At 42.6% G+C, this 27,772-nt stretch overlaps 1 protein-coding gene across 1 annotated transcript; it reads right to left on the reverse strand.

Annotated features, from left to right (window-relative positions):
* Positions 1-585: 585 nt before the first annotated feature.
* On the reverse strand, positions 586-27,772 carry LOC105385503 (membrane-associated guanylate kinase, WW and PDZ domain-containing protein 2). Its single transcript, XM_048630877.1, has 23 exons — positions 27,086-27,772; positions 24,520-24,719; positions 24,036-24,133; positions 22,422-22,521; positions 21,820-21,951; positions 21,225-21,351; positions 19,996-20,103; positions 18,179-18,273; positions 17,807-17,931; positions 15,664-15,765; positions 14,857-14,965; positions 13,274-13,387; positions 12,810-12,952; positions 11,832-12,090; positions 11,272-11,355; positions 10,656-10,776; positions 10,116-10,203; positions 9,454-9,589; positions 2,655-2,779; positions 2,096-2,181; positions 1,663-1,749; positions 1,154-1,278; positions 586-813 (listed from the first exon to the last, which is right to left on the reverse strand). Exons 1-23 carry the CDS (start codon positions 27,298-27,300, stop codon positions 644-646), a joined length of 2,949 nt encoding a protein of 982 aa, XP_048486834.1. The 5' UTR covers positions 27,301-27,772; the 3' UTR covers positions 586-643.

The raw sequence follows: 27,772 nt of genomic DNA on the forward strand, positions 1-27,772 counted from the left end.
AAGTGTATACAGGATTTGTGATAACATAAGTTATCCAAAATTTCAAGTGAATCTTACACCGTTTTTCCTTACTATGCCACATTTGCAACCCTCAATAGTGTAAATGAGTTCTTGACAAAGAGATTCGTAGATATCAATCCTTTACATCGCGCAGCTTTTGGTCACTTGCTTGTGTTTAGAAGTTCTGAGTATGGTGTGAATAATTAGTATGATAAACCCTTCCAGTCAGTGACAACATCAAAAGTGGATTGTATAATACAAAACCGCGTTGAAAGTACGTTTAAAAGAGATTCTGTAAGAGAGTACCCTCTCCGACATTTCACAAACTTTCATAGGTGAGTGATTGATGAGTAGAAGACTCACGCCCTGTGCACCTACCCCGTGAATTCGAAGGCTAATACTATGCACTTTACGTCTTAGTACAGGTTTGATAGTTTGTCGAAAACTATAAAAGTTTACGTTTCGCATACAAAGTGGCGCCCCTAGCGGAAACTATTAAAAACTTTTGACAGATAAAACTTATGCAGAAGACAGAAGAAAACGTAAACTTTTCGTTTCCGTAAATCGCAAAACCCGTACCTATAGGCTCTGTGCACAGTGATGCCTACAAATTAGCCTCGTGCACAGTGAGCGGTGTCGGCCACTACTGCGCCCTGTGCACAGTGAGCGTGAGCGCCAGGCCGGAGTGCTTGATGAGCGCGACCACGTCCGGGTGCGGCAGGGAGCGCACCCGCTGCTGGTTGATGGAGATGATGGTGTCGCCCACTTGTAGGAGGCCGCAGCGCGCGGCTGGCGAGTTGGGGATCAGTTGGCCTGGGGGAGGGAAACCAAAAGTTATACATCTGAGTACCATGCAAATTACCTATTTAACAAACCCGTCAATGTGTTTAACATACTGTCAATGTTTGAATGACAGTATGAAGACGCTGGAGATGGTAGCGCATTCCCACGCAAAGGGAAGAACCTCCGACCAGGCCGTGTGGTGTGGCCTAGCGGGCAGCTGCCCAACGGTTGCGTTGGGGCTTTGTATTTATTGCAGGGTAGCTGAGGAACTTTGATACCGCGATGTAGGATTTCCTAGTAATTTGCTCCGGTTGCATACATGTTCTGTGTATTGCGCTTCTAGTGCCATCTGTTGGTTGATAAAACTCACCGATAGTGCTAGTAGCCTTGTTGGTGGAGGAGATGACGACGAAGCCGAAGCCTTCACCTTCACTGCGGGTGAGGGTCACGTCGAACGGCATCGACCAGCCGTTGGGCTCGTATTGCGTTCCGTACCTGTAGGGAATTAGTGGATATAATAAAATGTTACTTTATAAACGGGATGGAAGTAAACAACCACAAAAGATTAATAAGCAGTGAATAGAAGTCGCCACCTTGCGGTATTTAGAAACACTATCATGGTCCCATCCAGCGTCTCTTTGTGTGTCGAAGAAGACTACAAAGCATTAACATTTTACAGGTCACCGCAGGTCATGTTTTTTTAGTACCTACAGGGTTTTAAAATACAGTTATAGTAAGCCGAAAGTTCACTCAGCTTCACTCAGCTCATCATTCTTAACAGCACATTTTTTCTTAAGTTATCTAGAATTACACCCTGAGTGCACCCTTTCGGCTTACTGCACCCTTTTTGAAAACCCCGTAGAAATCCAGTGTACTCACATGGGTCCCTGCGCGGGCGGGTACACGGGCGCGGGGTGTAAGATGTTGTATGATGCTGGCGCCATGTGATGCATTGTTGGCTCCGTACTGGAATTATAGTTGTAGCTGGTTTAGGAAGATGATAGTAATGTAGTTTCGGTGATGACTCTTGCCCCTGAACAAAGTATTCCTTGAAAGTCTGATGATGATTGATTAAATTATCAATTAATACATAGTAGACAAAACTGTAGGTCAGGCTGTATTGAACTACACTCAGGGCCATTGGTTCGGACCCGTCCAGGACCAACATTCGTGTGAAGAGTGTTGTGTTTGGTTTGTTCCTGTTTTTTATATTAACTACATATTTATCTAAGTATCAGTGTATGTATATCAGCTGTCTTACTCATGTTCAAGTCAAGTCAATTGTTAATTTATCATAATACTAGTGACTCACTTGAGTAATGGCTGGTGCTGGTGCGGCGGCATGCCCTGGTCTAGCGGCTGGATGTCGGCGCGGTTGTGTCTCACGCCCAGGGTCACCTGCGTATTGTATAGGAGGTTAGTGGTATAAGGTGTTTTAGGTGAATATAAGATTTTTCACCGTACTTTTCATTTAGAGACCGAATGGCTTTTTCGACAGGTATCGCTAGAAAATGATGATGGCTTGGGGAAAGACGGCACAAGACTGTCAGTCAAAAGTCACGCTCGCTTCTAGCGTATCTGCAACAAACTAGGTCTGTCCTAGGGTCTGTCACCGTGATGAAAGGAGAAGGTAGTCAGACTCATTATAAGTAATTGATGCGTCGCTAACTGCACAGGATGCGTGCACCCTATATGCGTGTTAAAAAGGGCCGAAAGGTGGTGATACGTCAGTCGGGGAAGCTCCTGTGGTGTGCTATCTACTACTCTCATTTGTACTCTGATAAACGTAAAGTTTCGTAGTGTTTAACAAAGGCTTGGAGCATATATGTTTGTGCAATATATAAAGTGCTGTTTTTGTGCAATCTACTCACGTGTCCCTTGCTAGCGGCGTGGCACACGTGCGCGACGGCGCGCGCGTGCGTGGCTCCGGAGAGAGGGATGCCGTCCACTGAGGTTAGCAAGTCGCCGGGTCGGAGTAGACCGTCTGCTGGACCACCTGGGGGAGGGTAAGGGTTATATTAGACATCACAATTTAGCAATTTAACAGATACGTCAGATTGGAACTGGAGACAGACGAAAGAGGGCCATTGTCATAAGTGGAAGACACAACCAGTGAATAGACCGTAAGGCAGCGTTCCCACTACGCCGGACCGGCAGATCTGCCGAAAACCGGACACCGGACAGAGTGTTCACATTACATCGGATCCCGGAAGAAATTCAGACAGTCCTCAGTTGAATTTGGACCTGCGCGCACAATGGACGACGAAATTGTTGTGTTGTGGTGGTATCTTAATAGACGGCAAAATAAAAGAAAACATTGGGTACACGCTATTTTACGGGAAAGATTTTCCATTCTTTTCATTTTACATCCAGGGGCGAGGGGAGCACGAGCGGGGCGAGCGGGGGACAGATACCGGCACAAACTCGTTCACATTACTCCGGGCCCGGTCGTTCTACCGGCAATTCGTAGTGACAAAACGTTCGGTAGAAATGCCGGGCTCGGCAAAAATGCCGGACCCGGGATAATGTGAATAGCTTCATATAAATTGTACAGCCACTAGCTCTTCCGGCAGATTTACCGGCGCGGCAGATCTGCCGGTCCGGCGTAGTGGGAACGCTGCCTAAGCTGTAACATAGTTCGTTACGTAGCATACCATTTACTGATCGCCATCTGTATTAATGAAATTCAGTATGAAATGCCTATATCCGCTTCTGTTACGACCTGTCAGGTCGTTCCGTGGTTAAGAATACCAGATGAACTCCAGGTATTGGTTTCATAATATTTGTATATCTTTAGGTACGTGATAGACATACCCACAGATAAGATAAGATAAGAGACAACAAACCCGGCACGACGTATCCGACGGCGACGCGGCTGCCGTCCTCGGTGCCGCCCACGATGCGGAAGCCGAAGCCCGCGGCGCCGCGAGCTAGACGCACCACCACGTCCGCCGCGGGGTCGCCCGCGCCCGCCGCCCCCGCCTGCTGTCTCTCCGCTACAGGAGCTCTGTACTGTACCAACTCCTCTCTATACTACGCCAAGCGTGTCATACTGCTGTCTATACTACGCCAAGCGCTCTTCATTAATGTAGGGTCTGCATACTCCTCTCTATACTACGCCAAGCGTGTCATTGTATTATGTTGCGGACGCCACGTCTATCCTTCTGCACACTAGGGCATGCAATACCGGAACTATTTTCAATACCGGTATTGAGTTCCGGTATTGCAACTCAATACCGGGATCCCGGTATCAATACCCGTATTAGATTTCCTTGTAATAAATGGCAAATATTGTGATTAAAGGTCGTATAGGTCAAAATAAAACGGGAAAAAGCAATGAAATTCAGTTTTTTGTAATAGATTTTTGACGAGAATTGAGTATTAGAGTTTAAATTTTACAATAATTATTATTTTTACATGCAGTGTCCGTTTACGCATAGACAACAGTAGATATCAAACGGCCGAAAACTGCATGAAACGGTTGGAAACAAGTGCGCTTTCACAGTACATAGGAATAATATATCTTAATCGCTTTATTATAGCCTAAAAAAGTCCGATTCCGGTATTACTTCAATACCGGTATTAACTTTCAATACCGGTATTGAAAAAAGCGTGAATTTTGTCCCTAATACCGGTATTACGAATACCGGTATTGCGGTATTGCATGCCCTACTGCACACGCGTCTTTTATTTTTATTTATATTTCGTTTATTTTCCAAAAACATTTTATAATAGGTACATAAGAGTTTACAACAAAAACCTGCCGCTTAAACCACGCAGGGTTACCTCACCCATTAAAATTACCTGAAGAAGTCGGTATCGATCGATTCCTATAAAGCTGATCTTGCGTATAATATTGGAGTTTTACCTACCATTAAAACTCTTATTATGTTTCCAGCGACATCTGAAATCCATGTTATGAGATAGCATCTCCCTTATCATCGTAGCAGCTTGCAGTTTTCAAATTTTCGCGCCAAAATCCCACGCTTTCTACGATTGGTCAAGCCTCGGGCGCGGGCGGCGTCGCTTTCTAGCTGTCAGATTAGTGACTTTTCCACCATTATATTCCCGAATAATAATAGCAGCGCCAGGTAGCGCTTGCTGGATTTCAGATGTCGCTGGAAACATAATAAGAGTTTTAATGGTAGGTAAAACTCCAATATTATGTGTTCCGTAGCGACATCTGAAATCCATGTTATGAGAAATGTCTGTTATCACCTGGCAGCTAGAGATGACGCAATAATGTGAAGTAGGTAACTTACTTTGATCATCAGATATAAATCCGTGATGAGAAATATAGGTACTAACTATGGAAATACCAATGAAATGGAGGTGACCATATTAAAATACCTTATACTAATTTATTAAAAAATAAATTGGCCATGAACCTAATAGACCTAATCACAACAAACTTAGAATAATTATATACCTATTTAGGCATGTATATCACACAATAATTCATTTAGCAGATTTTATTATTTTTTTATTTTTTTTTAATTACATCTATATTATTATCTGCCCCCGATAGCAGCTTCTAACCTGACTGTGGATATGAGTTTGTATCTGGTTTTGAACCAAACACAGGAACTATGACTATACTCTTACCATCGTCAATTAAATGATCATTGTCACAATGCAGCAAAGTTAAATCATGTACCCTGCGCCCCGATTACTCGTATAATAGGAGTAAAGTAGCTGTTCTCTTAGTTACTCCAAAAAATTTATCTACCAGCGGAGAAGAATGCTGTAGATATTCTATGAGCACACGTGCATTCCACATGGGTGGCTTCATGGGCACAGGTTTTGCTACTGAAATAGCCTTTAAAACGTGTTTTACGACCAGATTCTGTGATATTTTTATAGAAATTACAGATTTATGAACAAGAACAGATCGATAAGCTACACCATAGAACAACGCGGACTCGCTACACCATCATTAAGAAATATAGAAGCTAAATATTTTGCGACCATTACTGACGAAGGAATAAACTTGTTTATATGTAGCTTAGACAATGATTTCAAAAGGAAGGATACGCCCTTCAGAACATTTTACTCAAACCTTCTTCATACAAGCAAAATATCTGCCTTCTGTCATAATTTGTTGGAACTATGTCAGAGAGAGCCGAGCTACTTATCCTGACGACGCAACCTTGTACGTGCGTTCATATTTTACCGTCACCGGACAGTAGGTAAGTACATAATAATATGAGTGAGTTGCATGCGGACGTCCGTACAAGGTTACATCGTGCGGCCATTGTAGACTTTGGTAGTAAAATAATTATCGCTTTAAAATGTGTTTATTTATTAATTAAGGATGATACGATATTCCATATTCCTTTTTGACCTTTGTATCATAGTTTTTTAGCCTTTCACAACAAAAATAGGCATATTTATCACAAGAAACAAAGACTCATCTCTCCGTCACAGACAACTGTCGATGAGGACCGTTGGCCCTAAAATGTCTATTTTAGGGCCAACGTGCGGGTGCCATTTTCTTGAGTGGTTGGGCCTGTCCTTACGCAGTAATATATATGTCAATGAGCTTAGAGCACCAAACCGACCATTTATTCCAAATAGGTGTGTAGGTATTTCCTTGTTGACATTTGAGGTATGTATGCCCCAAAAGCTGACGATCCGTTCTACTGCTGGGCTGAGTAAGTGTCACTCTGGAGTTGGTCCACGTGACAAGCAGTTTGCATTGTAACGCCTGGAAGGTACTGTGGTGTCAGCATACTGTGGTGTCAGCATACTGTGGTGTCAGCATACTGTCGAGCTCGTCGATGAGGTCCAGTAATGTCTTGGCTAGGCAATGTAGGGTCAACGACCTGGTCCCTCCTTCTTGTTTGATGTAGGCCATAACTGTCCTGTTGTCCCTCTGTAGTAGTAATACTGTTGTCTGTCTGAGTGTCTTGTATTTCATGCTTATGGCACCTATAACAGTGAACATTTCCTTCAAATTACAATGTCATGACATCTGTAAACTCTCCCACTGGCCGAAACCTTTGAATCGTTTATTTGGGGAACCCATGCCTGGTCTGAGGCATCTGTGGTCAGGTAATTCATCACTCGTTGTGGTTCGTGGATCAAGTACAGGATGTGCAGATTCTGTAGCCACCACTTTAGCTCTGTTGAAACCTCTTCTGGAATCAATAACTCTGTCTGGCGGCATAGACAAGATTTTTGACAGTGTCTTTGCATAAAACGGCAATGCAGCCTTCCCCGATGGATGATGAAGGCTACAAAGTTGAATTTCCCTATGAGGCGTTGTGCCTGCTTCAGGTTCCAACTGCCACATGTCAGCATACCAGTAATTGACTGTTGAATACCACCACTTTAGCTCTGATGTAATCTCTTCTGGAATCAATAATTCTGTCTGGGGGCATAGTGGATTTTTTGACAGTGTCTTTGCATAAAACGGCAATGTAGCCTTCCCCGGTGGGTGATGAAGGCTACAAAGTTGAATTTCCCTAAGAGGCGTTGTGCCTGCTTTAGGTTCCAACTGCCACATGTCAGCATACCAATAATTGACTGTTGAATACTGTCTGTCTTTGACGGTGGGAGGAACTTGCGGTTTGCATGTGTGTCCCAACCCACACCCAAGAATTCCAGGCTCTTTTTGATGGAGTCGTTATGGACTTTTGATGATCCATCATAAGCTTTGTAGAAGATCAATGGTCTATTGTTGCTCTTGTGTGTTTAAGAGGTTCTCTTTGGACTGACTGACAAGGCAATAATCGTTGAGATACTCAATCATGCGAATTCCTCGAGTCCTGAGGGTTTCCGCTATCCAATTGGTGATTGTTGTGAACATTTGGTTTATCTGAGCGAGCATTCTTTGCGACACCAGTATGGAATCTTATTATGTTTTCTGCTGAAGGTAAAATCAGTGGTGGTTTTGTAAAATGGGAAGCTGATTTTATTACTTTTAAGTAGGTAGGTAGGTACTACAGGTGGTGCTATGAGTGATTCCCAAACGTAGTAAAGGTAGTATTGAAGGCAGCCTACAAATGGCAATTAGTAATTTTTTATAAGATTCTTTGAATTTATTGTAAGGGGCTTGTATTTGTTATTGATCTTTTTGTCTCCTCCCCCTGCTTGAAAACCAGGAAAGGACATTGGCTTATTAGACAGTTGAGCAGAGTAGGTATGCTGGGGCAACTGTACCTACCTACCGACTGTAACGGCATAGCACTGCGCGCGGGTTGTCTTGTCGGCTGTGTAAAGACCGATAACCTTGACCTAGACGTCGAAGGTTGTGGTTCAGTGTTATATATTACGGTAGCACGTTATAACTTGTCAATACCGCCTAGTGCAGAGTTAACGGCAACATGGGAGTGACGATAAATTTACAAAAGTACCATCAAAAACCAATGTTATTGTTAGTTTGTTTAAGTAACCATTTTGTACATGCTAAGTAATTATTTTGTGTCACTTGTAATTTACTTTCTATAATAAACATATTTGTATCTTATGGATGTACTCTGCCAGCATTAGTGGATTAAATAAATATTCAGATGACAGAGGAATATTGCCTACGCCCTGTCTGATATATTTATCGCCAAGAAGTTTCAAAAGTGCCCCCCTACGAGCTGCAATACATTCGTTCCGTATTTTCGCTTTCTGCAAATAATCTGTAATATATCCTGAGACTAGTTCATGCTTAGAATCTTTATCAAAAATTTCTTTTATTTTCGAATACAAGGTAGTAGCTGTTATCGGTTCATTGACCTTTGACCCCCAGTCAATAACATTTTGCAGTGAAGAATTAACTATTTTATTTTGAGTTAAAAATGCATTAGATAATTCTGCAACACCACGCTGCATACGAGGCCAGTTAATACAGGAATTCGACTCGTTGGCCAACTCTTTGTTAACTTTAAAGTCTACGAACGCGGGACATGTCACATGCTAAGTATTTCTTATGGGTGTCCGCATATCCCTAAGACTTCCAGACACTTTTGTTAAAGTGTTGGTGTTCCTCAATTTTAGCCACTCTAAAAGATGGTGCCGCCGGAACTAACGGTTCTTTTATGAAAATTGATAAATTACACACCTCGTCATTTGATTGTGGTGTAAGTAAAAAGTCTTGTGGCCTTAGTTGGTTTTCCTTATTAGCACTCACTAAGTCAGATAGGTAATTGACTTACCGGCTGCTGCGACAGAACTTCAAACCTTGTGTATCAAGCTCCGAAAAACTCGATGAGCGGACCCGGGCGGCGGCGGCGGCGGAGGCGCGGGCGCGAGCGCGCGTGACGGCGGAGGGACGCGCGGCGCGTGCCGCGGCGATCCTTGGGGCTGCGGCGCGCGCACTCAAAGTCACTAATCTGACAGCTAGAAAGCGACGCCGCCCGCGCCCGAGGCTTAACCAATCGTAGAAAGCGTGGGATTTTGGCGCGAAAATTTGAAAACTGCAAGCTGCTACGATGATAAGGGAGATGCTATCTCATAACATGGATTTCAGATGTCGCTACGGAACACATAATAGCTTGTTTTCTTCTGTTTTTGAATCCTTGGGCTTATAGTAACAAGAACAAGAAGCATGGTTCACAAACCTGGCACGACGGTATCGATTGTTTCCTAAATACCTTATCTTCTTCTGCTATTGAGTTCTCGGGATCTTCCACCTGCTTACAGTATGTAGAGCCTAGAAGACTACATGAGGCCACACACCCGGCACGACGTATCCGACGGCGACGCGGCTGCCGTCCTCGGTGCCGCCCACGATGCGGAAGCCGAAGCCCGCGGCGCCGCGAGCTAGACGAACCACCACGTCTGCTGCTGGGTCAGCCGCGCCTGCTGCTTCCACCTGGTGATGGCAATAATAATGATAAAATAATACATTTATACACATTGTAAGGGCTCAAAGAACAAATTACTTCGATAGATAGATAGATAGATGAAATAATTGTAAGGTTAGCTTCGACTACAACATTTTGCCGAGCATTTCTGTGTCTTATGAATGTTACAATATAGGCAAAAGCATGCTAAAAAGTTCGTAAATGTATGATACACTAGAGCATATCAGCGAGCGACTCGTTGTTCTGTTACAACAAGTAAATGTTGTAGTCTATACTCACCTGTAAACAAAAAAATTAAGCAACATATAGCGCAATGCGTAGAAATATGAGAACCGCCTAAAAATAAAGATTTTCATATCTTATCTACCGGCTACAGGATGTTGCAAAAAGTGTATACTAAACTGAAAAGCGTCACGTCAGGTCGTCATTCTGCCCAGCTTTTGTTCTACGATTTTCTGAAATTCACGAAAAGTACACCATTTTTGCAACATCCTGTATAATTAATATAATAATATATATATATATTATATTTACCGTTGGGTAGTTCCCTCCGTAGGGCTGCATGCCGTCCTGCGAGTAGTACGGGGAGTGCATGCGCCGCATGGGAGATGTCTCGCGGAGCCTGACGGGAAAACAATTACATTTATTAATAAAATTCATTTTCATGACAATGCGCGGTGGCTTGATCATGATCGCAAGGATAGATGAAATATGTTTCAAATGTTTTTTTCTTATAAATAAGGAATTTAATAACTAATACTTGGTCGGTGAAGGAAAACCTGATGGGGAAACCTGCTTATTTAGATTCTAAAGATGTGTATACCCTACGAGTATTATACTCATTTATAAAACGGTGATATGACTCGCGTTGGTGACCTATCAAGTCAGTACAGATAGGTACAGAGAAGAGCGAGTCACTTATGACTAGGGGATTACTGTCGTGAACTCATGTATCTCTCGTCATATCTGATATCTCCTCTCGTTCACTCTTGTACATCCGTCCTTTTTATTCATCACATGTATGTGGTCACATTAGAAGAGATGCTTCTCTCTCTTATATTATAAGCTATATACCTATGCGGAGATCCCTTGAGCCGTCCACTGGAGGAGTTGTTGTCAGGCGACTGGCTCTGCATACGCGCGGCGCCCAGCTCGCTGGCGCTGGTGGTGGGCGGCGAGTGGCTGCGGAGGCGCCCTGGAAATGGCAGGTGATTAGTGAGGTGTACGAAAGTATACTGACAACGATAGACCTGACCTGAGATATGGTTAACCTGTCACAACCCAGGAAAATAGAGTAGGTTAGTTAAAAATTTATTGTGTCTGGTTTAAGAATGCATCGTTGAGACGTGAGTGGGTAAATGCATTTGTCATCAACTAATAAAGTTCTACTGTTTGTCACCGATTCGCTAAGAAGGAGCTTGCAACGTATTTTAAAATCAGAAAAAGTTTTTGTAACTTCACTGTACTTTTGCTCTTTTACCGGAATGTTGGCTGTCAGAGATATTTTTTTGCGAATGCCGCAATGCAAAATGCAACGCAAAGCAATGTACGTTCATAATCTGTAAAGTAAAGCTGGTAACTTGTAAAAATTAAATACTTTATTTCTATAAAGTGCACCTGAATTTGTGTTGATAATTTTTGTGGTGTTTCATAAACCTATATTTTATTCTATTGTTTGTCTAGTACTGACCATTAGAGTGGTTGTTGTTGGGCGGCTGCAGCCCGCTGACGGCCGCCGTGGTGGGCGAGTGCAGCATGCCGTCTTCAGGGAAACCTTCAGGATACGACAAATTAGTGAGTTAAGTTTAGAGTACATTAAGCTACTAAGTTTGGCAAAAAAAGATAAGCCGAAAGAAGAAGTTCCAGTGGGTCAAATAGGTTAAGTGCCAATTTCTCCCTTGTCGGTTATCTAACAGACCGGGATTGATTTATGAATTAAACGACATCTCCATATAAAATTCATGACAGATGTGTCAAAAGATAACCTCTACTCCCTGGTTATGCTCTAACCGAGAATGGAGAAATTGGCACTAAGCCACTTTAAAAAGACTCTGAATTCACTTTGATAAAAAATAGAGGTAAAGATAAGCTCGTCATTGTGAGCAACTAATACTAATGGATCCATATAAATTGTAGTTGCTCAGACTGACGAGCAGGCACACCCCTTACAATAAACAAATTGAAAAGTTTAATACTTAATCTTTAATGTAGATTAACAAGAAAAATCTGTAATAAAATATTTACACTCACCGCCATTATCACTAGAATCAGCTACACTAGCGTTCCCCCTCCAATACGCAGCATTCATATCCACATGCACAGTGGGCGTGGGGACTTCCCCCCAGTTCCCATTGCTGGGCCACTGCCCACCGTTCTCCCACCCGTTGCCGTTCCGAGCGTCCCACTTCTGACTACTGCCGTCCCACTTCTGACTCTCTCCGTCCCACTTTTGACTGTTTTCCGCCCAGTTGCGGATGTTGGATGAGTTGTCGAGCCAGGTTTCTTGTTCCTGTAATATAATGAAACATATGATGAATAAGTGATTAAGTTTTACAAGTTTTAGAAGTAATTAAGTTCCAGAATTAACAAACAAAAGGAGAGTAGATAAAGTTTGCACAATAAAAACAACCAAACATGCGTTAACATCTAGGTTTTACTTGTTCTTGGGACCAATCCTTTACAATAGGTTAAATGCTAAATTGGTCCTCTACCCGTTAACTTACACCAAGTGTAAGAACGTTCTCCAGAAATCTCTACAAGAGATGTCCTACGAAGATACAGAGAACTTATTAACTATTGTTAAGTGAGAATTGTTACCGATTAATTTAACTTATTATTATTACTGTATAACTAAACAACATAAATTGCCTTGTTTATAATAAATCTAACATAAAATATTTAGAAAGTAAGATTACTTAATATTTTCTGTTCTAAGATTATTTATTTTGATTCTAAAATTGTTTAATTTAGAGCTTTTCCATCTGAAATACAGGAAAAACTCTGGTATTTCCTAGTTCAGATCAGCATTTTAAACGACCTTTAGCATTAAGAGTTGACCTATTATTGTAAATCACATTTAGCATTAAGTATTTTCTGAACGTGACCTCCAACGTTTTTAAGAAGGCCGATTCCCCCGATAAGGCTTTTAGCACCCTAAAAGAAGGAATTTAGGGTCGTTTCTCAAGAACCCTCATACCTGGTGCTGCCACTGGCTGGTGTCCCACATACCTGGTGCTGCCACTGGCTGGTGTCGGGCTGCGGGTTGGGCCAGGCGGCCACGGGCACGGTGAGCGGCGCGCCGGGGGTGCTGCTGCGGCGGCGACGCTCGATTATGCTCTCGCGCTTGTGTTCTGGCACGGCGTAGGTCGCTTCTGTTGGTGGAGGTTTGGGGTAAGTAATATGGGTTATAGGCGTTAATTGTATACGTAATAAATTATCGCGTTTCTTTGGTAGACGTCGCTTCTTTGCTTATTCCTTGGTAGCGGATTTTTTAATTTCGGGGAAGTGGTAGCAGATGAAGAATTCAAATCATTGCAATTTTCAAAATAAGGGACAGGAATCTCTACATCAACCCTACTCATTAAATCTCCAGCGACGACGCCGAGTAGGCTACTCAATTCTGTAAAGGTTACTATTAAGCTTTGAATTTCTTTGCAATTCACATGCTAAGAAGAAGCCTAGTAGAAACTCACCCGAGTTCATGCCGTTGAGTCTATCGTGTATGTCTTCATGAGCGTGGAGAGCCGGCGAGCGCAGCTGCTCCGCTGTGGGCGTCTTACTGCGACTTAACGTGCTCGCGTTTATACCTGCAAGGGTTATACCGATAAGTTAGATAGTTAGAATAATCTTTATATGTACACACACAAGAACAGAATTTACAAAGCTTATATATGTCGCAGGCAACTGGTTTAATCTCCTGTTTGATTGAACCACTAGCCCGTTCATTGGATGGCGCTGTTCAGTTGTATGACTATGCCGAACGTTGATTGTACAAGCGTCACAAAACGTCCAACTAGTTAGCTGACTTAAAATCAGTCAGGTGGTGAATAAAACAAATATGGCGTCTAACAGCTAACAGCTGACACAAAAAGCACCTATTTTGTTAGTTTTTTGCAAATAAATTAGCTTTAAAGTGCGTTATTTGTGTTAAAATAGTGTGACAAGTTGACAACATGGATTTACCTATTATTACGCCGCGGGCGGATAGTTTCAAAGAAAAAAAGTGGCGAAGCTGGATAATTATGAACAACAATATGAAGGTACGTTTATTGTTATTGTTTAGTTAATTTGTGAGATAAGAGCTTTGTAACATAGTATTTTTGTTGACTCTTGTCTGGTGATGTTCACCCTAACCAGACATTGCAAAGTTGCTATACTATATCCCATTCAACGACTTGGCTGAATGACGTTCAGTCAAGACGTCGAACGTTACAATCAACGACTTGACGAGTTGTCCTTTAGTCATACAACTGAATAGCGCCATCCAATGAACGGGCTAGTGGTTCAATCAAACAGGAGATTAAACCAGTTGCCTGCGACATATACAAACACATAGGTACAAAAAAGGAGGTTTCATCACTAAAAGCGAAGTTCTTGAATGCATACTCTAACTCACTAGTTTATATTTCCAACATTATACCATCCTTGAGTGGATACTCTAACTCGCAAGTTTATGGGCGAAAAGGTCGCTGGATGAATTATTCGGGCTCAGTGGACCATTGTCGTTCAGACTTCTCAACGACAAGATGGCGTAATGGTTTGTGGATCTAACTTTTATGCCATGAGTCCCGGATAATCCCTGATTTGGGCACGAAACAAATACAGGATGTTGCAAAAAGGTTATACAAAGCCGAAACCTACATTTATTTATTTATTTATTTATTTAATAACTTAAACCTATCATTACAGCTACTCCAATGCGATAGGCAAGCAAACAGTTTTTAGTTAAAATTAAACCCTATATCTTATTACATGTGCAGCATGGTATATCTAAGCCCGAAACCGAAATCAGAATTTCAAAATTCGCGAAAAAAAAGTCATTCTCCATAGTAAAAAAGTCACGTGACCAACATAGTTTCTATGAAAAATTATTTTAAAAAAACGCGAATTTTGAAATTCTGATTTCATTTTTAGGCTTAGATATACCATGCTGCACATGTAGGTTTCGGCTTAGTATACCCTTTTTGCAACACCCTGTATAGATACTTCACTGGTTTCTTTACAAGGTGTGTGAATGGACATAATGATTATGTATTAATAATGTCAATTAGCATACTGCTAGTGGGCTGCACGCGCGTGGCGGAGCGGCTTCGCGGCGCGCGCGTGGTATCAGGGCGCCACACGCGAAGGATTGTTTCGTGCATCGCCGGACATTCTTTTAGAGCCTGCAATAATAATAAATAATTATTCTGAGAGTGCAATGGAATGATGATGATGATGATGATGATTGGTCCGACCGATTTCGGCCATGGCGACCACTTCGACCCCTAGTTCTGTTGGCGCGCTGCGCCCTAAGATGGCTTATATATAGGCGATCTTTGCGGCGAACCTCCTTGCACAATGTGGGCATGTGAGTACGCCGCCGACATAATTATAGTTGATGGCGGCAGGTGGACGAGCTTTTAACTGCAATGGAATGGGGTTAGTACGAAAGACATATTGAGCTTGCACTTATAAACTAAAGATGAGAGGATTCGGAGCGCGTCCTCACAACAATAAAATAATGTTTCTTGAACGGCACAGCGGACAGCAATATCGTCGCAAGTTTTTGACACATTCTACGTACCTCACTCATCACTTCCAATCCATAAGCCACGTGACCAACAAAGGACTATGGATAAACAATTTATTTTCGTGAATTTTCTAAAACCGTAGCACTAAATTTGCCAAGAATGTCCCCTTGTGCCACTTTTTTGCAACACCCTGTATTTATTACACGACTGTCACAGTCACTGGACTGACGACCTTAGGCGGGTGGCGGGTAGTGGTTGGATGAGGAAGGCCGAGGACCGAGTGTTGTGGCGCTCCTTGGGAGAGGCCTATGTCCAGCAGTGGATGATTATTGGCTGATGATGATGATGACCTGCACGACCAGCTGGTGCGGCGCGTGGCTCACGTCGGTGTCTCCTATCTGCAGCAGCAGGTCGCCCTCGCGCAGCCCGCAGCAGCGACTGCGGTCTAGCACCTGGGGGAGATGTGTATTATTTATTAGGGATTTTCAAAACAAACAATGTATCGGCAATACCATGTGTATGATTGACAGAAAACAAGGCTATGATCATATTGCTAACAACTATATACCATAATCCCTCCTGTTCCACTCTATAATCCCTGACCATACATACAGCGACTAGACTATCGATGGCATTAGTGCCGAACCACCGTCCGTTGAGGAGATTGTAAGGGCTGTAAGGGAGTTAAAGAACAACAAAGCACCGGGATCCGATAACATACCCGCCGAACTTTTGAAAACCGACCCAACTGCAGCTGCGCACTTCCTCCAACCACTACTAAATGATGTGTGGCAGCAAGAACACCTACCAGCTGATTGGAAAGAAGGCCTCCTCATAAAATTACCGAAAAAAGGTAACCGCACAGATTGCAACAATTGGAGAGGGATCACACTCCTCAGTACAGTAAGCAAGGTGCTTTCGAAAATAATACTGTACCGTATCCAGGGTGCAATCGAAGACACAATCCGCGGAGAACAGGCTGGATTTCGTAGGGGAACATCATGTGTGGACCAAATAACTTCCCTCAGAATTATTGTTGAGGAATCTGTCGAGTGGAGAAAGCCCTTATTCATGACTTTTGTCGACTTTGAAAAGGCATTCGATAGCATTAATAGACAATTTATTTGGGACGCACTTATGCACAAAGGAGTACCCGAAAAAATCGTTAACATCATAAAGGAGGCTTATGACGGGTTCAATTGCAGAGTCGTTCATAATGGCAAGCTCACAGAGCCATTCAATGTGACAACCGGAGTTAGACAGGGATGCTTGCTGTCCCCGCTTATCTTTATAGTGGTCATGGATGCAATCATGCTGAAAATCACCCACGAGAAAAATAGAGGGATACCATGGACAGCGTCATCATCACTGGAAGACCTAGACTTCGCGGACGACATCTGCCTACTGAGTAACACCCATGATGATATGCAGCGCAAAATTACAGCCTTGGATAAAACCGCAAACATGGCTGGCCTCAAGATCAGTAGAAAAAAGACGGAAGAAATGCGCGTGTGCAGCGATAAAAACCCACCGCTCCTATTGGAAAACCACCGCATCACCCAGGCTGCCGATTTCTGCTATCTTGGAAGCATCATCACCCCTCAGGGAGGAACAGAACGGGATGTCGAAAGTCGCATCAACAAAGCAAGAGGAGCCTTCTCGCAGCTAAAAAGCCTATGGAGGTCGTCCAACATATCTCGTACCACGAAAATCCGCATCTTCAACACAAATGTGAAGACTGTCCTCCTATACGGATGCGAGACGTGGAAGGTCACTAAGGGCATATCACACAAACTCCAGGTCTTCGTCAACAACTGTCTACGAACCATCATACGTAGACACTGGCCGAACACCATCACCAATGTCGAGCTATGGAAGGTTACAAACCAAAAGCCTATAGACATAGACATCCAAGAGCGGAAATGGCGATGGATGGGCCACACACTGCGAAGACCTGATGACCATATCCCAAAAGTGGCCCTACAATGGAAACCCCAGGGCGGTTCAAGGCGACCCGGTCGACCAGCACATACTTGGAAGCGGTCCATATACAGCGAGGCCCAAGAGAAAGGGAAGTCGTGGCCGGAGCTCAACTTGCTGGCCCACGACAGAGAAGCATGGAAGCGCCTGGTGTCAGCCCCAGACTCCTCGGAGGAGTAACGGGATTAAAGAAGAAGAAGATACATACAGCCAACCATGGGTTCAGGGTGCAGTTTAAATAATATTAGGAAACCGCGTAAAACTCGGAACAAGGACGAATCGACCCCTGTTCCGCTGGCTTTACCATCCTCACCCTCTATATTGCTACTCCCAATGACCCAGACCACATTTAACACCTGGATGTAGAATCCTTTTTTAAGATCACTATCATCATTCATCACAGCGAGCAAAACTAGCTCTTGACTTTATGTCTGAAGAACAAGGATAGAAGGCCATAGGCCTAAAGGCCTTTGGGGTGGCATACACATTACACATCTCTTTAGCCAACCGTACCTTCTTGACCTTCTGTCCGTGCGTGCTGTCGGCGATGGTGAAGCCGAAGCCGCCGGCGCCGCGCCGCAGACTCACGGCCAGCGCGCGCCCGCCTTCTAGCTGTTGCGAGCGGCGGGAGGTGTGCTCTGTGGAGATGAGGGTAGTATTACTACAGATCACTACATAGGTAGTATTTAAAATATTCGCTTTGGGCGTCTTTTTGTTTAGGTCGAGGCCCCATTGCTGCAGTGCGGTGCGGCTGGACCATGTTAAGCAAATAGGGGATAGTGGCCGTATGAGGAAAGCCGAAGTTACCTCCAGAGAAGCTTATATCCAGCCGTGGGCTAATAATGGCAGAGGCAATTCTTTTATAAATGGATATTTCATACTAACCGGGAGCTAATGACAATAGGTGATCAGCGGACGGGCATCTCGGTGGGACGGGGTTCGACTCGCTGCTTGTACCCAACTCGTCCAGGTCGAACGATCTGTAATGTAGAATTATGTTAGTTTGCTGTTGTTATAGTTATTTTGTTTAATTAGACAAAGATGGCATGGAGATGGCGATGGCGGGGGCATGTGCATCGGATGGATGCCACTCGTTTACCAAGACGTACTCTGCTAAGCCAAATCGCTTTCGCTAAGAGAAAGGTGGGACGTCCAATGCTACGTTTCAAGGACTGCTGCAAGCGCGACATGACTTCCTTTGGAATCGATCCTGACACATGGGAGACTGTGGCGCACGACAGATCGAAATGGCGGAGCGTATTAAAGCAGGGAGTTAAAAAACACGACGATGTCTGGCTAAACAATATAAAGCGGAAAAGACTTCGTACCAATCAAGTACCTTGTGCGGTTTCGCAATTCACCTGCGATATCTGTGGGAGAAAGTGTGGTGCCGCGATTGGACTTTACAGCCACCGGAAGAGATGTGGTGTGCCATCCTCCACCTAGTGCCTCTCTGGATATGCTGTAACTATCATCTGTTAAGATGCTGTGGCCACTGATGATGAGACAAAGATGCCTTAGAAACACGTTTGTCCAGCAGTGGGATAAATGTACGGTGGCCTGCGCCTAAAAGTATACAGGCGGAGTTTTTAAAATAGCGATCCCTGATGATGAAGGGACCAGCTACATCTGTTATAAATCCGGGGACGTGCTGTGTGTGATATGTGTAGCAGTGGTGTTTATGTGGATGTGCTTGAGCAGCATGTGAGCTTGAGATCGCTATTTTAAAAACTCCGCCTGTATACTTTTAGGCGCAGGCCACGTACATAGTTAACCAAAAACTCAAATACAATACCTATAGTGTTGCCCAAATTCAGTCTTGGTCTTGCAGTCTTGGTCTTGTTCTTGCGTTTTTGCAAGACCAAGACCAAGAACAAGACCGCGTATTTTTAGCAAGACCAAGACCAAGACTGACCGTGCAAGACTTGAGCAAGAACAAGACATAGCCTGCAAGACTCTTGCGTCTTGCAGAGCGCTATTTCACTGAGTAGTTAGGTGTAACAGTTCGGTGTATAGGTAAGTACGCTTAGGAATTCTATGAGATGCAAAAAACTGTATCAAAGAAAATGAAAAACTGGACCTATGCGCATTACGACTAATACCATAAACATAGCGAATAAAAAAATATCTATTAAAATCAAAAAGTAAACTTTAATAAATAGTAATAGACTAATAGGTAATTGCAAGACTTGCAAGACTCTTGCTGCAAGACCAAGACCAAGACCAAGACTGGGAGCGCAAGACCAAGACCAAGACCAAGACCAGGTGTATTGGCGCAAGACCAAGACCAAGACCAAGACCAGGTGTATTGGCGCAAGACCAAGACCAAGACTGGCTAAGTCTCGTCTTGTTCTTGCATTTGGGCAACACTAAATACCTATATGAATTAAAAGTTTTCTATGAAGCTGCGAAATCTATCCTGCTAGTTACATTCGCCGCTATACTTCAATCACAAAAAAAGGCTGAAAGAGCGTGAAATCGTAAGTGTGATGTGAGATACAAGTGCAGATACTTACAAGTTACACCCCCACACAGAGTAGAATAGAGCCTACCTGGACATGAGTCTGCGTTGGCGCGGGCTGTGCGGCGCATCTGGAGATGCGTCTGTCTCATCGCGGCTCGGGCTCGTGTCGCCGCGCTCGGGGGACTCCAGGTTGAACCTGAGGTACATACACCCCCACACAGAGTAGAATAGAGCCTACCTGGACATGAGTCTGCGCTGGCGCGGGCTGTGCGGCGCATCGGGGGAGGCGTCTGTTTCGTCGCGGCTCGGGCTCGTGTCGCCGCGCTCCGGGGACTCCAGGTTGAACCTGAGACGTGGAAGTTGAGCATTAAATTTAGTATTATACACAAGAAAGGGGCCTCTCCTAGTGACATATCAACTGTAATCTATGTACTTTACAGTTAAAACTTTTAATGGCTTTGTTTACTTTAATATGTAACTGCTTACTGTTATGATAGTCGCTAGTTTTCCGAAAGAAATAAATGGCAGTCTGGTGTGTGGTCAACGTCCGACGCTAACCTAACTGGCTGAATCTCTGACAACGGTGACCAATTCTAGTCCCGCTCTAGTGTCCCGTGTTAGCCACCGACACGCTAAGAAGAAGACTCAATTGTGTTGGGCGAGGCTTCTTACGATTATCCGTTATTTATGAGTAGCAATAAGGCTGTTTTAATAGCATGCGTATTAACTGTTGTATGAGGGCAATCCCGCGTGCGTGATCAAATCCGCATGCTATTAAACAAATCCCTATAGCCAAAGTTCATCATACCTGGTCCTCAAAGCCCTGGTGAGGTGCTGCATGGCCCGGGCGGAGGGCGCGGGGTCGCTCGCGTCCACCGCCAGAGTGCTGAGCACGCGAGTGTGCGGGTCCGCCGAGTCGAATGATAGCGGGTAGCGGGTCGCTCGCATCCAATTTACATAGCTATACCGATGTGACAGGAGACAAGACATCGTGTGATATTGCCCGATATAGTAAAGAGATACAAAATACAAGCCGCTCGACATTTATTTAGACCTCTAGCTAGTAGGCTTTAGACTTTTACGGTGGAAGTTACTATTTGATTTACTCCGGTGTTACTGTTACCTGGTCATCAAAGCCCAAAGTCCAATTTACAAGACTATACCGATGTGACAGGAGACAAGACATCATGTGATATTGCCCGATATCCATAGTAGCACAATATTTATATATCTGTAAGCTACTAGTAGTGACGTCAGACTGTTCAATGAGTCTCTTACCTGCCGGAGGGATCTCAATTCCCGTGCAATTTGCAAGACTAAACTCATTAACAGATGAACGAGTGTTATTGGCCGATATCCGGAGAAACAAGCCGCTCGACTTTAGACTTGTATGGTGGGTGTTGCTATTTGGTATACCTCGGTCTAACTCTATCTATCTATCTATTACTACTCCGGTGTCACTGTTACCTGGTCCTCAAAGCCCTGGTGAGGTGCTGCATGGCCCGGGCGGAGGGCGCGGGGTCGCTCGCGTCCACCGCCAGAGTGCTGAGCACGCGAGTGTGCGGGTCCGCCGAGTCGAACGACAGCGGGTAGCCTGCGGATGAGAATTATGTGTATTACTAGCTGTTCTTTTAAAAAGTTTTCCCGAGGGAATACCACGATAAAAGTAGATTACTTATGTGTTAATCCAGGGTGTCAGCTAACTCCATGCCAAATTTCATTAAAAATCGGTTGAGCCGTTATGATGTGACGAAGTAACAAACATACACACATACTCACAAACTTTCGCCTCTATAATATTGGTACGATGGATGAGGAAGATGGTTGTTGGAGTTTGTAGGTTTATAGGCTTATAGGAGCGGTGGTAGGTGGATGCTCGGTAGTGAGTCTCCTCTGACCACCTCTTGGGGGATAACAGTAAAATCAGAGATCAGAGATGCAATCATCAAACAGTGGCTCTACTACTAGATGTTGTAGTCGGTGACCAAATACATCTGGATCCGGCTCGAAGGACCAATAAAAGGCTTGGTAGCCTCTGTTGCTGTTTCTATGTATATAGTACCTCTAACAAGATGCAGGGTGACCGTGCTGCCGGCTGCGATGCTCGCGAAGATCTGCGCCACTTGGGCGTGGGACAGCCCGCGCACGCCGCGCGCCCCCACCGCCACTAGCACGTCGCCGGGGCGGAGGCCGCCTGGGGAATAAAGCGGGTGTTCAGTTATAAATTGACAGAACGTGGTTGGTGGTACAGATATCGAGTTTGTGGATGAATAGTCAGCTTGTAGATTTTAAGAGCTGTTGAGAATTTTTGTAGGTATGGCATCTTTCAGATACAGTTGAAGGGCCATACATACACATCGAATTATCACTATACGAGTATAGTCATAAGACGCCAGTTCGTTGAACCTATGTAGGTATAACATTAGACGAGTAGTTTGTCGAGTCTAGCTAGGCGAAGATCGATGTCAGAGCGCTTTTTCGTATGTTTTTTGTTTAACTTTTGATATACTTACAAGGTGTTGCAAAAAGGCATACTAAGCCGAAAGGGGGGAACATTCTGATTCTGGACAACTTTATGTTTAGAATGACCCCCTGAGTCACCCCTTTTCGGCTTCGGATTAGTATAAGTACCCTTTTTGAAACACCCTGTATAAAGTGACATACCGTCGATCCAGGCGGGGCTGTGCGGCACGATGCTGCGTATCTGCAGGTACCCCTCCGTCTCGGGGACGCCCTCCGCGCCGATCAGCGTGAACCCGAGACCCTGGGGATGAGGGGGTAGAGTTAGAAATTTTGGGGTAAATATTATGTAAAATACACAGGGTGGAATTTCAACTTCTACAATGTACAATACAAGGCATAGAAATCTGACCCCTCACAGAAGCATTGTTACTATGAGAGGGAGGTCAGGTTTCTCTGCACATGACCGTACCTATAGGAGTAAGAATGACTATTTAAGTCGTGCGTGATTTTAGAGTTGGTTGTTAACAAGCGACGAAGTATAATTTCGTTGATAACAAGGTATTTGGTTTATATTTCATTAAATAACAAAGAAGATGTTAACCCTGTTTACTTTTTATCGTTGTGTTACATAGTTCTTAATAAAACGATCTTAATACACAAACCGAAATGCATTTTGTTTGACTCGAATTGATAAACATAATATTTATGTAAAAAACACCCCTATTTATGGTAAATAGTATAGAATTTTCATATGGCTTTGCTTTGAACACCTTTAAATGGCCCTGATAAGTGTGGACGCAATGTATCTAACTATAAGCGGATTGTGAACTTATAAAATACCTACACATATATACATAATTATTTTAGCTTACGAATTAATTAAAAGATCGCTTGTGAGCCAGCTAAGTACAGATAATCTACAAAATTTACATGTTAAGTAGATCACCCGACATCATTGACTAAACTATACTCTACTATAATACGCACTTATAGGTACCGTGAACATAATATTATGCTTTATAAGTCAATGAAGCATTCATTAAATGCGACTGGTTTAAGTATATTATGCTTATTAATTATTATGCACACAAAAAAAAATTACACCTATATGGGATAGTACTTTCTTTGCAGAAACAATAGTATACAATATAGGATAGCCCTTTCTTTACAGGATTCGAAAGTTGTCCTGTTAAAAAACAAACAGAGCGTAGTATAACCTGATCATTCTAGGTACTCCTAGGCTATGTAGGCCATGCAACACTGAAAATGCAGAGTCAAATTACACAGCCATTGTTCAAGATAAATGCTAATTTGAACCAAAATGAATTCTTACTTAACATGTAAATGGGAAACTTTTCAGTGAAAATTATGTAACTGATTCAGAGGTTATTATGCATAGAAGAACCATGGTATGAGGTTCTTGGTAAGGTAAGAACGTCCAAAGGGAACTAAAGAGTGATTCACTTATTTAAATATTTATCTAAACACTACAAACTTATTGCAGACTAATTGCCAATAACCAATTCCTTCCCTCCTTTGGCAATTTTGCGGTCAAGTTACGTGGGTCCTAGTGTACGGTGACCTTGCATTAGTTAATTCTGGAAGGGGCCTCCAGAGTGACGTATGAATTGTACCTAACTTCGGGCGCACCATGGGCAGTCAGCTACTGATACCTAATCTGACTAATCCTTTCACCAGGATGACACACGCAAGTCCAGCTCCAATGTTTGTCTATGTGTACTTGAACCACGTGTCCTGACATATGCGCTGTCAATTTAAGTGGTTCCTACTGTACAACCAGTGACCCTGACTCACCTGTGTCCCCTTCGTGAGCTGCCTGGTGAAGCGGTCGCCGCGCAGCTCGCCGGTGGGCGTGGGCCCGTCGAGCCCGCCCTCTGAAGACAGCTTCTCTGCTGCAAGTGGAAGGAGGCTGTTAGTGGATGTGGGAGGAGAGGACGCTCAAGTTGTTTATACACTAGTGGAATAGGCTGCGGGATAAGTGGTATAGTAATAAGCTGAAAGAGGATGGCTGAGCTCAGCTTTTTGAAGAATATTTGTTTCACATCTTCGGAAAATTTGTGAAAAAAACTTTCAGCTCTTCATACTTTATCTTAAACTAACAGAAGGTAGGTGATATCTCCTGTACATATTCCGATTTTGCAACTGACAGCATTCTTTTGATCTCAGTGAGAAACCAAAGCTGCAGCTCTGTAAGTATTAGGTAATACATAATCTTATGATTTTTCTCTATAACACTAGCCTGTTTATTAAACTTATCTAAACTACAACAAAAACTCACCTCGCAGCCTCCTAGCCTGCAGCACAGGGTTCTCATACTGCGTCCGTCTATTTATATGATCCACATAGTAGGAGCCGTATCTCTCGTCCGTGACCCGCTCCCAGCCGTAAGGCAGCTCATCCTCACCGCACTCTCCGAGGGAATGCTTGCGGACCCGGGCCAGGCGCGGATCCAGCCAGTGGGACGTGCCAGTGTTGTTGCTGGAAAAGACAGGATAAAGATATACTCTTTGTTGCACTCAAACAAAAGTTCACAAACATAAAGCAGAAAATAAATAGTACAATTGGCAGACCTATATACTTAATTATTATTATAGATTTATTGTTTTTTAAGTGAATTTATGCTGGTGCTAGCTAGGTAAATTAAATTTATTAGTACTAAGTTATTAGAAACATGTTAAATAGGTGAAGATCTTCAGATACAACAAAATATTATTATTAATTTAAAGTGAGGCTGATTTCAAAATCATGATTTTTGAAAATTATGAATATAAGAGTTATTCATATTACATAGTCCAAAAGTAGGAAATATACATAAGTAATGGATACTATTGTATTGTATCTATGAATATTATATTACACATTAGGACTCATGTAATCCACACTTCGAGGATAAACTATAATGTGAGATGAGTGGTCTACCACAAATTGTAATTTTTTTTAAATAGATTAATACATAATATATTAAGGGGAATTATAAAACGAGCGAACGAAAAAAAACTTTGCGACTGATGATGACATACTGTTTTAATAACTTGAGCGGTATGAATTTTAGTAAGCGAAAAATTAACTAAACTGACGACGAATATTGATTTATAATAAAATCCAAAACGAGGTTACAAAAAGTGGATTATGATAAATCCATTTCAGATATTAAAATTTTATCCGAGCGACTTAATTACTAAGTGAGCGACTGGAAATACAGAGAGGGCAACTTCAATATTAAGATAGATTCGATTTTTCTAAGTGAGGTTATACTTACTAACGAACTACTAAAAAGTTCACTTTGAGCAAAGTTTTGTATGCTGCTTTATTAATGATTATTGGTTACTGATATTCTATTTGAGGGCTTATGTTTTTTTTTATTTTGATACGCTTCTTTTTGCTTTGCTTTGCAACGAAAATGCTACAGATTTAAACTATACTATAAGTTTAGTCATATAAGTTCTTTTGTTTTATTTGTTGTTTCCTTGTGTATTTTTGGTGTGTGGTGCTGGTCACCGAATAAATATTTTTTATCTTTTTTCTGACTACTGAGCCGATGGTCCCGGGTTCGATTGCCCGGCTGGGGCAGATATTTGTTTAAATACAGATATTTGTTCTCGGGTCTTGGATGTGCCCCTAAAATGGCAATAGGCCCGCCCCCTATTACATTGGGACTGGGACTAACATAACGCTCTGGCGAAAAGTGGGTGCAGCAATGCACCTCTGCCTACCCCGCAAGGGAGTACATTAGTACAAGGCGTGAGTGTATGTTTTTTATACTCTGCTCATTAGTGTATTTTTCAAAGTGGTTTTTGTATTCGAAACACTTCATTTAAGATAAAATGCCGCTCAGTATAAATAATACATTTGCCAAATATTGAAAAAAATGCAGGACGTAACGTTGACACTCAAACAAATATTAGGTCGCTCAAATATTATGAAGCTGCTCATTTTGTATTTTAAGTAACTCAAATTAATGTTTGTAAGTTGCTGTTCTGTTGATTTCTCGTCACTCGCAGTCAGTCGCTCACTTAGTAATTCTATAACCCAAATTAATTAATTTTGACACTTAGAACTGTATTTTACAGTCACTCGTTTTATTGCTACCCATATATTAATACCAATTTCAATCAATTTTGTGCTTCTAATACATAATACTAACTCAAAAGTCTTTAATAATCCCTAAGGTAACTGAAGGGAACATATTGTACTAGGTACACCAACCTTTTGAATGGATAATCATAGCACAGTAAAATAATTTTATAATGTAACTTTTTAAACTTCATAATAATCAATAAACAGTTCACAAAATACACAATGCAAGATATTTACACCACGGCTACTGTCAGGAAACAAAACAGATTCTTGTTTGTTATGAAAAAGTGTTTTGTAACTAAAACAAGTAGGTTATGTAGGTAAGGTGTTACAATACTATGACAGTAATTTTTAACCCCCAATGGAAATGGAGGGGTGTTATAAGTTTAATGTGTCTGTAGGTATATCATGTCTGTGGTAGCATAGCTCCCAAATATCTGTACTTCCCTATGTCCATTTTAATTTTTTAGGCTGATTGGTAATTTAATGCTTTTTTACATAGTCATAAATATTTTATTACATGATTGAAGAAATGAATACCTGTACAAGTGACCTAATAAAAAAAAGCAATAAGTAGGATAAGATCCAATCAGGATTTAGAAACATGTATTAACAAATTACAATTACAAAAACCATCACTATTGAAGCAATGATAATAGAAATTGATTTTATGCTTGTTATTGTTACACTGACATAATTATATTTATTAAGTAACCCACACCATTATTATGTATAGATAATAGATAAGAAATATGTAAGCAACTTACTCAATAAAATAAGTTTCCCCTGTGGGAGTAAATGCCTTTTCCCACATTGGAGGTAGTGGGCCTAGGTTGTAGTCATCTTCATCATCTCTCTTGTGGTTCTGTTCCCCAACCCTGACTCCGACCACGGAACCCCCGACAGTGCCAGCAGTCCCCGAGCTGTGTGTAGATATGCCAGCAGAAGACAGTCTGTCAGAATCCATGGAGTTTTGAGCCATTTTCTCCAAGTTTAACTCATTTTACTGCACAAACTTTTGAATCCCCTCCAAAAGTCAAATTTAGAACACTCAACTTTAAAGCTACACTGATTGGCCCTTTCCTAGGATCCTGCTTTGTTTATTCATGCGAATGGTATTCCAAACAAAACATTTACAACGTGCCAGTATCCAAAAAGTATGAGTCATTTTGCGCATTGATGACTCCTCAAACTTGTTGGGGCTCGTGTTTCTACCTGGAGTACGACATCACAACACGAAGCGGTTTCAACGTAACTAACTGGATTTAAGTACAGTATGTCCGTCCGTCGTATAATGATCACTGTGTAACAAATGCATTGCCGCAATCAACGTATCATCTGCACTGCGGTGCAGGTGCATAATAAAATAACGACTTTTTATCGTTAATGAACACAACACTAATTTCCCACGATCTTACGCAAACATTCACCGTAACGACTATCTGAGACACTGT

Source organism: Plutella xylostella, chromosome 27 (genome assembly GCF_932276165.1).
Source record: "Plutella xylostella chromosome 27, ilPluXylo3.1, whole genome shotgun sequence".
In the NCBI taxonomy this organism is placed as follows: domain Eukaryota; kingdom Metazoa; phylum Arthropoda; class Insecta; order Lepidoptera; family Plutellidae; genus Plutella; species Plutella xylostella.

What these genes read in the sequence shown, in the direction of transcription:
- LOC105385503 (XM_048630877.1), bottom strand. Translation starts at nt 27,300, where the DNA reads ATGGCTCAAAACTCCATGGATTCTGACAGACTGTCTTCTGCTGGCATA. An exon ending in CAGCCCCGCCTGGATCGACG is followed by an intron (nt 21,952 to 22,421) that starts GTATGTCACTTT and finishes TTTATTCCCCAG; the next exon opens with GCGGCCTCCGCCCCGGCGAC. An exon ending in ACCAGGGCTTTGAGGACCAG is followed by an intron (nt 20,104 to 21,224) that starts GTAACAGTGACA and finishes TCCACGTCTCAG; the next exon opens with GTTCAACCTGGAGTCCCCGG.